Here is a 13,726-nt window from a genome sequence, read left to right on the forward strand (position 1 = left end):
TGACATTACCAAGATATCAACAGGGCTTCCAGTTTGTGGAAACAGTTTTCCTTTCCTTCCAGCTCCCTCTACTGTCTAAATTCTCTGTACGGTCATGCTAGTCCAGTTAATTTCTTAGCTACCAAATAGTAAAACTGAAACTGTCTTATTTCAGGTGTCATAGTACAGCTTCGAGAATCTTCCATATTAATTGTATGAAATATGTTAATAATGGTAATTAATAATAATAATAACAATAATAATAATGCTTTGAGTTAACTTTCAGAAAAGCAAAATCCCTGAACTGCTTTGCACAGCTATTTAAAGTTTGCTGTCTTCATTTGATTTATTTGAAAGTAAGTTCATTCAAATGAACCTACTTTACCTATAGAAATGTACGGTTTTTTTTGTTTGTTTTTTAAAAAAGGTTAGAAAAGAAGATAAATGAAGAACAAGCGGGAAAAAAAAATCACAAAGGCCAGACTTGTATTCCTGCATTGTTCTCAGGCCAGGGAAAGATTAAAGACATCCACATAGTCATAAAATAGGATGCCTAGTGATTATCTGCCTGAATCAAAGCAGTCCATAGGTTGCCTGTAAAACTCAAGTGGCATGTAAAGTCAAGGCCCTCAGTCAGCTTGCATGCCTGGTATCAGGCACACTGGTGACACTTGAAGGACAGATGGGATACACACCGGTGGTCTGGCTGAGCCCCAGATAAGTACACTTACACACATTACCTTCTCCTGTAACATGATTTAAAGCACACACACGACTATACTGTCTGTTTGCATTCAGTGAGAAATTGCTGTTGCATTACGATGAGAAAACTGTGAGCTCTGATGCAAGTTTGACAAAATAATACAAAAAAAAAAAAAAAAACCTCCAGCTGCATTGTATGTCTCAGAATAGCTGATTACTGGTTATTCTGTCCATGAAGTGGAAATGGAATTATGACCAAATTTTAAAAAATCCCCCTAATATCTACTGCTTCAAACTAAGATCTTTTTTACCACAATGTTTCACTGAACCATTAAAAGCACATGCAATAAGGTTGTTTATTGTCATTACGGTTTCAAGACTAAGTCAGCCTGTCAAACTGAAACTCAGAGGCTGCAAAACTATTTCTTATCTCCTTCACAAGGTTGCCAAAACTTTCCTAAAGATAGAATTAGCCTTAAAAGAAATGGACACAAGTGAAGAGGATGAATTGTATTCAGATATTTAAGATGTTAATTTATTCTTAAATCATAAGCAGTAGAACAACATTTAAAAGGATTCTTTTTTATTATATTTCATATCTATTATTTCATACAAATCTCTCTTTTTTTTTTTTAATAAGGAATTCATTTAATTATGTTTTGGTTGAATTACAGTGAATTCAACCCGAAAAATTCTAGCTTGGCTTTGCCATAATGAAAATTACATATATATATATTCTAAAGTACTTTAGTATGTTTAAAAATTATTGTCAGGTTTATATAGTCACTCCAAAACAAAACTAACAATCATTTACCCATTTTGTGTGGTGTTCCAGACAAGATTTTCAGAATTTATGAACATTATTGCTCTCTTAATTGGAACTGAAAGTCAAGAATCCAGTGCATATCACATATTTTGCATATAAAAATGAATCACATGGTATTAATGGACAATTTATAAATGTTTCCCAATTATCTAAAGTAATAAAACAATCATTATAAAGAATTAGTTGAGTAAATGCTAGCAGTTCCACAAATATGAAAAATCCTCTTCTAATTATTCCACACTATATCCTTACAACACATTTCACACCTTTTTTGTAGGATGTTTTTCACATCACTAGTCTGAACAAAAATTCACAGCCTGGTACTCTTCAAAATAAAATCTATAATTAACTAGTATTTTAATTTTGTTTTTGCCAGTAATTTTGTTTTTACCTGTTTTCAGATATAGTCAAATTACTTCTTGCAGAAATAACAGCTGTATTGCCAGGCAGTGGAGAAGAATTTGAAACAAAATAATCCCACGTTGGTGAAAATGCTTCTCTGGCTAATGTATAGTTGCCAGTCTGATAGGCTACCTAAAATAAATAACTAAATTAATTAAATAAATAAATAAAGGTTATTTATGTAACTTTTTACAGAAAAAAAAAAAATAGATTTCATTTTATATACTAGTTGCTAATTGAAACAAAACTAACAAGTTTCCATGGTCTTCAGGTAAGTAAATGCAACTGCAGGAAAAAGAAAGGTTTTATTCTGATGTATTTGAATTAAATATAGATAGTAGCAATTTGATTCTACTAATACTAATTTGCCTTCAGAAGTAGCATCAGGGAAGGCAAAAGAGTTTCTTGACTGTTAATCAAGGATCTAAGGGTCTTTTACGGAATATTTTACATGTTCTGTGCTACAGTTTCTGAAGAGAGATTATTTCATCTAGGTCCATTTTATCTTTGTATTGCTGCAGAACATTCTGATGCAGAAAATTCTGATTTGTGTTAATCAAGCTTTTGCCAAGAAAGTCTTGAGTTCTTGCCAGAAGTTTTAGAGCTACCAGTGAAAACAAATTATTACAACCAAATTAAAACGTTATCTTATTATCAAAGAATCTAATCCTACCTGAGTTAGATAAGCTCGGACAGTAGTAGCAGAAAGAGGTGGATAAGCAAGGATTGGCTTAGTTGTTTCCCCAATGGCATCACCAATAAGTTTTCCATCAGAAGAATATGCTGCAACTGCAAATATGTACTTCTCATTGGGATCTAAGCCTTGTATTTCTAAGACGCTTTTTCCATCAGCTGGTATCTATCAATAAAAATATTTTCTGGTTACATCCACAGAATATATCAAAACCAAACACAAAACACTACACTTTTATTGGTAAACAAATCATTTAATGGTCTGGGATACAATCAAAGTACAACAGGCACATCATGTTTCCACATAATATTGGGTTCTTGAAGACAACGAGAAAACAATGAAATGAAAGGAAAAAAAATAATTTTGCTCTGAAATGCAATTGAGCATACAAAGCACATAATCTAACACAAAAGTTAAGAATGAAGACCTGGAGTTTCTGTAAGACATTTTTGTCCATTTGCACATTCACACTATGAGTATGCATGCTTGCAGGCATCACGCTGGAGACATTCTAGCTCTGAGCTGTGCTTCAAGGAAAAAAGTATGTGGCTCTCCTCCATATATGCCACATGCATGTATTAGATGTGGGCGCAGGATGTCTCAAATCCTCTTAACACCGTTAATACAACTTCAGAATCGAAGATGAGCAGTTTGTGAATACATATATAAAGACAATCTGTTTTGAAGACCCCCCCTTTTCCTTTTTCCTTCAAGTAATTGTCCATCTGCTTTTTACATCATTACTCAACCCTAACAGGGTTTTCCAACTTCTGCTCCATAATAAGGATATCTTACATAAAGGTAGGTTTTATTGAAGCAATACACAATCGACAAAGTGACTGAAGCATAACATGAGAAATTACATCATCTTAATGTAGCATCAATACAGTGCTCTTATTCAAATACTGTCTGGACTTCATAAGGAGCTCTCTAAACAGCAGAAATCCCTTCAAATACTGTAATTGAACACTGAACATGAATGTTCAGTTTTATGTTTTGTTGTTTTAAGGATGAGAGAATGACCAGAATGGGTTTTAGCTCTATCTTACCTCTTCTCCTGCATTTGGAAGTTTATTGTTATTTAACCTTACTTTCGTGTTACTTCCGCCTGCTACACAGCCCAAAATACTGTACCACGAAACCTTCAAAGAAAATGAAAACATAATGAGTTGATATAAAGACAGTTATACAATGCCATGCTGATGAAAGCAGATGATTCTCCATTATCCTATCTCCTAACTTGGTCTATCCTAATGCTCAAACTCAGCCCAAAGCATAAACTCTACAGGTCATCCTACAGATCTAAATTCATCAAGACCCCTTATTTGATCTTTGCAATGTATTCTTCTAACGTTGACATAACATTCTGATTCAGCAAATCACTTGAGAAAAAATCCTTGAAAGCAGGTAACAGAAATGCAGATACAAACCTAGTAATATTTTCTTAACAAGATGTTCTTAGTTCCTATTGAAATCAATGTTTTTCTAATGTCATTGAGCTGCTAATAATCTCATTGGGCATATCAACCACATTTTTCACTGTCTTTAATCAAGGAAGAATGTGAGCATGCATACCTCAATCCATGCTCAGTCATGCTCAGTGAGATCAAACATGAAAACTCATTTTGATTCATCTCTGCAGAACTGGGCAGATGGATTTCAGTAAGTTATGTATCTGATTAAGTTCTCTTGCATTGCACTTCTAGAAAGTTGTACTAAATCAATTTATTTTCAGTAGACCTCAGGTGGGGCAGATGAGGTCATTTATCAACATACAAAAATTCTGAAAGACTGAAATGTTCATTTTTCTTGTATTGCATGTGATTTGTCTTGTAATGAATCCTGACTTTTTTTCAGAAGTCGATATTGAAATAGAGGAGATTATTTTCAGCAAATGAGTAACATTGAGATCAGGAAATTTTACAGTTATTTTGACTTCCAATAAAATATATGTATACATCTAATTATATGCTAAGTATCCATTTCCAATTAATATCTTAGTTTAAAAAATACCTTTTGTGTTTGCTCAACAGCTATACATCAAAAAAACAAATCTCCTAGAATAGCTCAAATTATAATAATAATCACATTGCACCACCTAGTGGCCCAATATGTTATATTCACTGTCGTATATCAAAATCAAATATTAATGCTTACTAAAAACTATGAACCCCTGGACTTTTAGGACTTTTTTTTAATTTTATGTACACTAGGAATACATATGAAAGCCTTTTCCCAAATGAATTTGTTTTAAATTCACTAATCAAGCTGCACTAAAAATGTAAGTTATAAATTAAACAGCTGTTCACAGAAATGCCCTAAGCACTATTCTCATGATTTGTATTTCTACTGTTTTTATACATGTTGTAAACATGTTATTATTTTGAAGTAGTTTGTAAAATCACTACGATGATTTCTCTTTCAGGAAAAACTGCAACTAGTGGATTTTCCATACACATTGTCAGCCTGTTTGAGGCCTATCTGGGCATATGAGGGAGAGTAACATGATTTGGAACAGTCAGCAGGGATTTACCAAGGGCAAATCATGGCAGACCCCCATGATTGGCTTCTGTGACAAAATGACTAGATTTGTGGAGGAAAGGAGAAGAGTAAATACCATTTACCTAGTCCTTATCAAGGCTTTCAACACTGTCTCCTAGTATTCTTATAACCAAGTTAGGATGATACAGTATGGGTGCATGAAGAGATAGATGGGTAACACAACAGTTGGAAGATCAGACTCAGAGAGCAGTTGTTAATGGTTCATACTCTATTTGAAGGGTACTAGCAAGCAGAGCACTGCAGGGGACCTGGCCTGTTGAATATCTTTAGCAATGACCTGAGAAGACTGATCACACACTCACCAGGCTGGCAGATGATGTCAAGCAGAGGGAAACAGTTGATATCCTTGAGGGCAGAGTTGCCATTCACAGAGACCTAGACAGCCCAGAGGAATGGGCCAATATGAACCTCATGAAATTTAATGAGGACAAATACAAGGTCCTGCACCTAGGAAGGAAGAATCTCTTGGAAGAATACAGGCAGGGGACTGATGAGCTGAAGAGCAACTTTCCTGAAAAGGATCTGGGGGTCATGCTAGACACCAAGATGAACATGAGCTAGTGGTGTGCCATGGCAGCAAAGCAGCCTAAAGGCATGTTGACCTGTATTAACAGAAGTACAGTTAGGAGACTGAAGGATCAGTTTCTACTCATGACTCTTTAGACTACATCTAGAGACCATGGCCAGTTTTCCTACTGCTCCCCATCATTCTAACAAGAAAGATGTTGAAAAACTAACTAGAGTGGCTGATTACAGCAGAGGGCCAGCAAGATGTTCAGGAGCTGGAGAACTAGCCCTGCAAGAAGAGGCTGGGAGAGCTGGGCTTATTCAGCCCAGAGAAGAGATGGCTTCAGTGGAACTGCCAGGAGCCTTTGAGTGCTGGCAAGAAGGTTATGAAGGGTGATGGTTGGACCAGATGATCTTGAAGGTCTTGTCCACCCTTAGTGATTCTATGAAGAAGATGTATACAGGCTTTTCACAGTAGTGCACGGTTAGAGGATGAAAAACAACAACAACCTAAATTGAAACAAGAGATTTCAGCTGTATACAAGGAAAGAAGTTTTCCCCACGAACAGGTTAACCTGTTGGAGGAGACTGTCCAGAGAATTTGTGCAGTCTCCATCCTTGGAGGTTTTCAGAACTGACTGGATAAAGCCCTCAGCAACCTGATATAATTTCACAGTTGACCCTGCTTTAAGAAGAAGATTGGCCTAGACACCTCTCCTAAGATCCCTTCTGAACTAAGTTATTCTGTGATTCTAAATGTTCAACAAAAGGTAGATTTTCTACCTGAACTATGGCACTTTAGCACTTCATTAACAGAGTTTTGAGTGTGGTACTTTCTTGCATCACAAGATCCAACAGCCTTGCATGTCTTCAGAGTGATTAGGCATCTGTCGACACCCTAAGAAAGAGAATGAGCTTTTGACAAGTAGAATAAATGAAGGTTATAGAGCTGAAGCACCAAAGAAGATGATACACGAGATGAAGAAAGTTTCATGCAAATGTGAAGATCAAAACAGTGAGTCACAACTGACTCAAAGGATTTAAAAAATGCATAATTAATTAAGTCAGGCTAACATAATCTTCTCAAGACCAACAGAGAAAACTGTGATGGTATAGCACGGCTGAAACAACCTTTTCTCTCTTGTGTGTTGTTTAATATATTTCTTCCACAGTAATTATGACAAATATTACCTGAACATCTGAAGAGAATGGAGCTGGTTTAAATGTCATGGAGCAATGTGATCTACAAAGTAATATAGGTGGAGGAGGAGTTCTGCTTTTTTTCTTGACATTCATAAATTCTTTGAGACTGTGATACAATGCACTTTGTTCAGCTTCAACTTGCTCAATTAAAGTTAGTGCCTCCTATGATTTAAGTTAAAACAAAAGGGAAAAATATTAAAACACAGCAATCAGACAGATATAAGTCTTAATAAATCATTTTCAAAATGATCTTTTAAGAAAAAAATTACTGCTATGTAGAGACATTGTTATAGAGTTTCATATCCTCATACAACCTAAACTAGTATGAAGGGTACTATTTGTAAGCCTTATATATGCAGATTAATTTTGTATTGTACAATAAAGGGAATGCAGGGTTGCATATCAAAGAGGCAGGGCTGAGGTATCTTCAATTTTGAGAGAACCTACAGGAAAAAAAAGAGAGTGGTTATGACTAATGCTGATTAGCAGTGGTGAGCAGTGAGGTGAGCAGTGAGATCTTCCTCCAAGAAGATACAAAAGAGATACTGACTCTTCTTGAGGAGAGAGCTGAAGACCTAACATGTGGAATTTCTGAAGAAGCTATGGAAGTATTAAGACTGTTTTTCTATACTCCAGGAAGAGAGAAAAGAAATAAAGTCCAGAAATAAAAAAAGGGAGGAGAATGCAGACATGAAAAAAGTAGGATTATGCTAGTTCCCTTGTTTAGACAGAGGTAGCTGAAAGATGGTTGATGGCCCTAACTGCCATCTTTATCTGTTAATATTAGCCTCTTCTGAAAATTTGTGGGCCTCCTGCACATAGTGATTATGTGGCCATTTTCTTGGAAATCGAGGTACAATCTTTTCTAACTGGACTGAATGGCAAATTGATAGGTTTCTTCACCTTGCTTGTACCATCAGAGTAAAAGAAACTTAACTTGGAAATTTAATATTAAGAATTTAGTACATTTATGTGTTTCCTTGTAGTAGCTGTCCACTGCAAACCAAAGTCAAAAAGGTCAGCTACCAGAGATGAGGAGATCGGGGATACCTTGAACCAATTCGATTCTACTGCAAGAGACGCAACATCTTCCTGCAATTAGAGTTTTATTTATACCTTTTTAGCACCATACACTGGACAAAAGGTTTAGGCTAAACTGACTGAAAGATAAACTGAAAAAGAAAATCCCATGTTATTGGTTATTCAGGGATAGTCCTATAATCTTGCACCTCGATAGTCCTATAATCTTGCACCTCGACACTTCCTTGTTTCTGTCCTCAAACATTTATAAACCTGTAAAAACAGCCACACTGCCACAGATAAACTTAGCTTTGTCCAAAAATGACCAAAATGACTAGCCAAAGATTTATGGTGAAAAGAGGAGCTAATTTTAATACAGTCTTAATCAAATCACATAGCCATCAGATCCTTAATCAGATCACATGAGCATATGCACAGCCCCTGACACCCCCCCCCCCCAAAAAAAAATTCCCTTTTCTTTCAGATTAGGGCTGTATGCACCCTAGTGGGAAATGTCAAAGGAAGAATGTAAGATGAAGAATAAAGTGACTCTTTCCCTCACACAACCATTCAACTTCTGCAATCACTAATGAGGGACTTCATTGCTTCCTTTAAAAACGATACTTTATGGCAAGATGTACTATGATAAATTTTTTAATTAAAAGAATCATAGACTCATTCTTCCCTGAGGACATACTTCTTATTAGTGCAAGGATGGATCTGCTCCCAGGGTGGATAAAGATAGTGTTGTGACTGCAAGTGGTACTGCATGACCTATACATCATTAATTGTAGAACTTGGAAGATAATAAATGTGGCAGAGTTGCAAGAGGAGAAAGAATAATCTTATGGTTAAGGAAGCCAAATGTCACTATGATAAACAACATTTTATCCATGCCTCTGCCACAGACTTGTCCTGTGGTAGTAGCTTAATCATGTTAATTGAGTTTTACAGCTGGCTAACAAGAACTACCAGTGTACCCAATTCTGTAAAGACTTGGATGTCTAACTAGACATATAGGACAGAAAGGAAGAATGAAATAACAGAGAAATTAAACAAAATGAAGGGTACATAATAGCTTAAATAGTTAAGCAGTGTAATGTGCAGCATGACTATAAATATATGACTCAGAAGCTTCTGTACCTGTTCAGTGGTTTACTACATGAGAAAAGTTATTTGCATGTTTACCCAAAAAAATAAAAACTACAAAAAGAGTACTTTCCTATTTTGCATTGTAATAAGAACAGTTTTATACTATATTGTGCTGAGTAGAGTTGAAAAAAATCAATAGATTCCCCTTAAAAGGGGAAAAAAATGAAGACCTGGGGAAGTACAGGAAGTATAGGACAGTCAGTTTTACCTCTGTGCCCAGCAAGATCGTGGAGCAGATCCTCCTGGAAACTATGCTAAAGCTCATGGAAAATAAGGAGGTGATTGGTGGCAGCCAACATGGATTCACTAAGACCAGATCACGCCTGACAAATCTGGTGGCCTTCTGTGATGGGGATACAGCACTGATGGACAAGGGAAGAGCAACTGGCGTCTTCTACCTGGACTTGTGCAAAGCATTTGATACTGTTCCCCATGATATCCTTGTCTCTAATGGAGACACATGGCTTTAAAGGATGGACCACTTGATGGGTAAGGAATTGGCTGGATGGTCACACTCAGAGTTGTGGTCAATGGCTCAATGTCCAAGTAGAGATCAGTAACGAGTGGTGTTCCTCAGGGGTCAGTACTGGGACCAGGACTGCTTAACAACTTTGTCAGCAAGTCGGACAGTGGGATCAAGTGCACCCTCAGCAAATTTGCCAATGACACCAAGCTGTGTGGTGCAGTCGACACTCTGGAGGGAACAGAAACCATCCAGAGAGACAGAGGGACCTGGACAGGCTTGAGAGGTGGGCCTGTGAAAACATCATGAGGTTCAACAAGGCCAAGTGCAAGGTCCTGTGTCTGGGCAGGGGGAATCCCAAGCACAAATATAGGCTGAGTGGAGAATGGACTGAGAGCAGCTCTGAGGAGAAGGACTTGGGGAGCTAGCTTGATGAGAAGCTCAACACGAGCCGGCAATGTACGCTTGCAGCCCAGAAAGCCAACCGTATCCTGGGCTGCAACAAAAGAAGCATGACCTGCAAGCTGTGGGAAGTGATTGTCCCCCTCTACTCTGCTCCTGTGAGAACCTGCCTGGAGAGCTGCATTCAGCTCTGGGGCTCCCAGCACAAGAAGGACATGGAGCTGTTAGAACAAGTCCAGAGGAGGGCCACAAGGATGATCAAGGGGCTGGAGCACCTCTGCTATGAAGACAGGCTGAGAGAGCTGGGGGTGTTCAGTGTAGATAAGAAAAGGCTCCAGGGAGACCTTATAGCAGCCTTCCAATACCTAAAGGGGGCCTAAAAGAAAGCAGGAGAGGGATTCTTTGTCAGGGAGCGTAGTGATAGGACAAGGAGTAATGGTTTTCATCTAAGAGAAGGTAGATTTAAATTAGATATCAGGAAGAAATTCTTCCCTCAGAGGGTGGTGAGGCCCTGGCACAGGCTGCCCAAAGAAGCTGTGAATGCCCCATCCCTGGAAGTGCTCAAGGCCAGGCTGGATGGGGCTTTAAACAACCTGGTCTGGTGGGAGGTGTCCCTGCCCATGGCAGGGGGGTTGCAATTAGAGGATCTTTAAGGTCCCTTTCAACCCAAAATATTTTATGATTCTATGATTCTATGAACTCTATCTAGAGCTCTTGGATGTTTTATGATAAAAAAGGCAAAATCCCCTACACAGAAGAATGAAAATAAAAATATGAATTTTCTGTTCATGAAGTGAATACTGTCCACCTCAAGGAGGAAAATTAATTGAGCATATAATTAAACATTTTATCATAGTACAAATATATAAAATCGCCATGCTAAGTTTGTCCAAGCAAAGTTAATTCTGACATCTTCTGCCAACTGGCTGCAAATATATTCTTTTACCTACTTCTTTCCCTGTGAAAAGTGCACAGAATGAAAATATAATGAAGGTCAACATAAGGCCTTCACAAACACTTGTTTGGGATAGCCACACATTTCTTGGGAATTGCTTGTAAGTCTTCATTGGTGACTACAGTTACAACTTTCATATGATATCATTATATCTCATATTCATATGTGCTGTATATTTTACAAATATAGTAGATTTTTTAGCATGTCCTTTCTGGTTCAGTTTTTGCATTCTTCTGAAATAATAATAATAATAATAAAAGTCATGCTTATCATGCTTCCAAACTTGGAGCACTTCAGAGAAGAACACTTGCTAGTAATTTCTTGTTTAAAATATGTATTTCATATATTATATAGTGTGAATTTCAGATATCTCTTGTATAGACTATAAAGAAATTTTGTGCTCCACTGATGATAAGTCAATTTGAATGGACAGATGTTGGTTACAAAAGTTTCTAATCTCACTTAATGGAAAGCCTCCCAGTGATTTCCTATGACTTTGAAATGAGCCCACGAAGAATATATTTTTAACCTGAATAAATTCCAAAACCTCCAACTTCTGAAATGTTTATTTAATAAGAACCAAATAAAGCCTCTGTCATCATCACCAGTCAAAGTAATCTAAGACAACTTAGAGATTTGGGGAAAAGTAGGATGATGACGGTTGCAATAGGAAAAAAGAAAACCTGCAAGATACTTTGGCAAGGTACAGGTGATTATGTGTTAGAAAACGGCAAAGTCTAGGTGATTAAGTGTAGAAACAAAGTTAATTCCTTTCAGGTTTCCTGTAATATGCACATGTACACAAAATTAGGGGATATCCTCTTTCCTAGTTTTAAGTCCCTTTATTTTTTTCCACCATAAAGGAACTTCTCAAGGAAAAACTGGCAACAGAAGTTAAAAACACTCATTGTCCTTTAAGCTCCTTCCATTTTAATTCTATTTGTAAGAAGGAGTAATCCAAGTATTAATTTTACAGAACATGAAAAACTATGATAACGTTAAATTTTTCCTATCATATGATTTTATTATTACCTCCAGTAGCTGCTTTTGGGAAGAAGTAGTTAACTCTTCAGGGAATATCTGTGCAGCCTTTTGCATCAAAAAGATTGCTCTGGATAGCTTATTCTTTTTTATTTTTCCTATTATATCTGCCTCTGTAAAATAGATATTTCAAGACATTTATAAAACAGCAAGAATCACTTATTATACTTCTAAAATCTTAATTAATAAGCCTTACCTGTTAAATAATGGGAATCTTCAATAATCTTCACATGGTAATTGCTAGAATTAAGACTTCTGCCATCCTTTTGAACACCTATATGGGAAGGAAATCCTGAGTCATTCATTCTGATAGTGTCGTTGGAAAGATTTCAGTGAGAGGCAGATACAGAGTTCTGTAGTAAAGCTCTGCTCCACCTTGCGCTCTTTTCCTTAGTTAAAGGAAAATTTCTTGGACAGATAAAGCCAGTAAAAATGTTCCACCCTCATGCTCTAGCATCTCTAGTAGCTACACTAACATCACAGGAAAAGAAGGAACATGTTTAATCACAGGGAGCAGTTCACATGGGAACCCTATAATGTCAAGCTAACACTAGCTTTTAATTAAAAAAAAAAAAAAAAAGGAATGGAAGAACAGTAGCACTTTTTCAGGATATATTTGGCAAGAGTGGGAATTCTGCTGACTTGGAAGAGGTTAGAACAACTTTATAGGAGTAGAAACTGAGATTACAAAAAACACTGATTATAATATTCAAGCCTCGTTCTTCACAGAAAATTTCCTGCATTACAGACAAAAAAAAAAAATCTACAGCGCATTCCCTAATTCTCTCTTATTGACTGAAACTTCTTAACTGAAAATATATTATAAATGAAACATCATAAAAAAATTGTCTAGGAATCAAAACCAGTGGCTGTTAGCAAAGTTTAACTCCTATAGATCTAGCATAGATTAGAGATAAGTATCATGTGGTAAATCAAAATTCTACAAATTCAGTTATTATTTCTGTCTGTATGCACCAAGCACCAAGTGCCCTACAATTGCTCCTCATCAGAAAATAAATGCTCCTTTATTTCTTAGTATCACAAAATACATTAACAGAGGACTGTAAGCAACCTATGAAGATCATTTAGCATTACTGCAACTTACCTTGTGTCAGTTTAAGAAGTTTCACAGCTATTCGATGTTGGGCCTGAATGAGCTCCAGATGTAAATCCATTAAAAAATTATTACCTGTTCCTGTCTTATCGTTACCCAAACCCAAAACAGAATTCAAATTCTGGCCATTTGAGTCCACCTAATAAATAGAAAGTAGTAGTTAAGCAAGCACAAACTTATTTCAGTAAATTGATAAACACTCTGAAATTTTATCATAACTGCGGTATTTAAACTTAATGGCTGCGGTATGCAGTCATTAAAGAAAGCACAGAAGAACAACATCTAGACACAGAGAAGCATGGAAAATGAACAAAGAATAGACAAAAACTGGCAATCAATAGGAAACAGGATTAATAATAAATATGAAACCGTAGAAAATTTTGGTTTATTTGTTATCAGTCCACAAAACAAAGACCATGTTGGTGTAGAATGGTAACATTAGAAAAACTGGGTTCCATCCAACTGCCAAAATTACTTATAATAATGAATAGTTGCAAACAAATGAACAGGATTTCTGTTTCTGCAATACAGAAGAAAACTACAAATTATATTTACTTCTAAACAAAAAGAAAACCTAAAAGAGTTTATAGTTTCTTACTGAATGAGAAAATGTTGTCTGCTACACAGATTTATTTTTTCTATTCTCTTCTTACATGTGACCAAAAAATGAAGTTCATTTGATAATCCAAAGATTTATAAGAAAG

General features: G+C 36.4%; 1 protein-coding gene across 5 annotated transcripts in view; it reads right to left on the reverse strand.

The window, feature by feature from the left end:
- The window catches only part of CFAP54 (cilia and flagella associated protein 54), a 115,068-nt gene that overhangs the window by 68,520 nt on the left and 32,822 nt on the right, over positions 1 to 13,726 (reverse strand). For 4 of the 5 annotated variants that reach the window (XM_040556693.1, XM_040556703.1, XM_040556722.1 and 1 more), the window contains 7 exons: positions 13,014 to 13,161; positions 12,105 to 12,182; positions 11,900 to 12,021; positions 6,864 to 7,037; positions 3,653 to 3,745; positions 2,583 to 2,768; positions 1,899 to 2,041 (listed from right to left, as the gene is read on the reverse strand). In XM_040556693.1, coding sequence (XP_040412627.1) covers positions 1,899 to 2,041; positions 2,583 to 2,768; positions 3,653 to 3,745; positions 6,864 to 7,037; positions 11,900 to 12,021; positions 12,105 to 12,182; positions 13,014 to 13,161 — 944 coding nt within the window. The remainder of the gene's footprint in view (positions 1 to 1,898; positions 2,042 to 2,582; positions 2,769 to 3,652; positions 3,746 to 6,863; positions 7,038 to 11,899; positions 12,022 to 12,104; positions 12,183 to 13,013; positions 13,162 to 13,726) is intronic. The other variant, XM_040556711.1, reaches the window with a different exon arrangement.

This window comes from Cygnus olor, chromosome 1 (genome assembly GCF_009769625.2).
Source record: "Cygnus olor isolate bCygOlo1 chromosome 1, bCygOlo1.pri.v2, whole genome shotgun sequence".
NCBI classification, from domain to species: Eukaryota; Metazoa; Chordata; class Aves; order Anseriformes; family Anatidae; genus Cygnus; species Cygnus olor.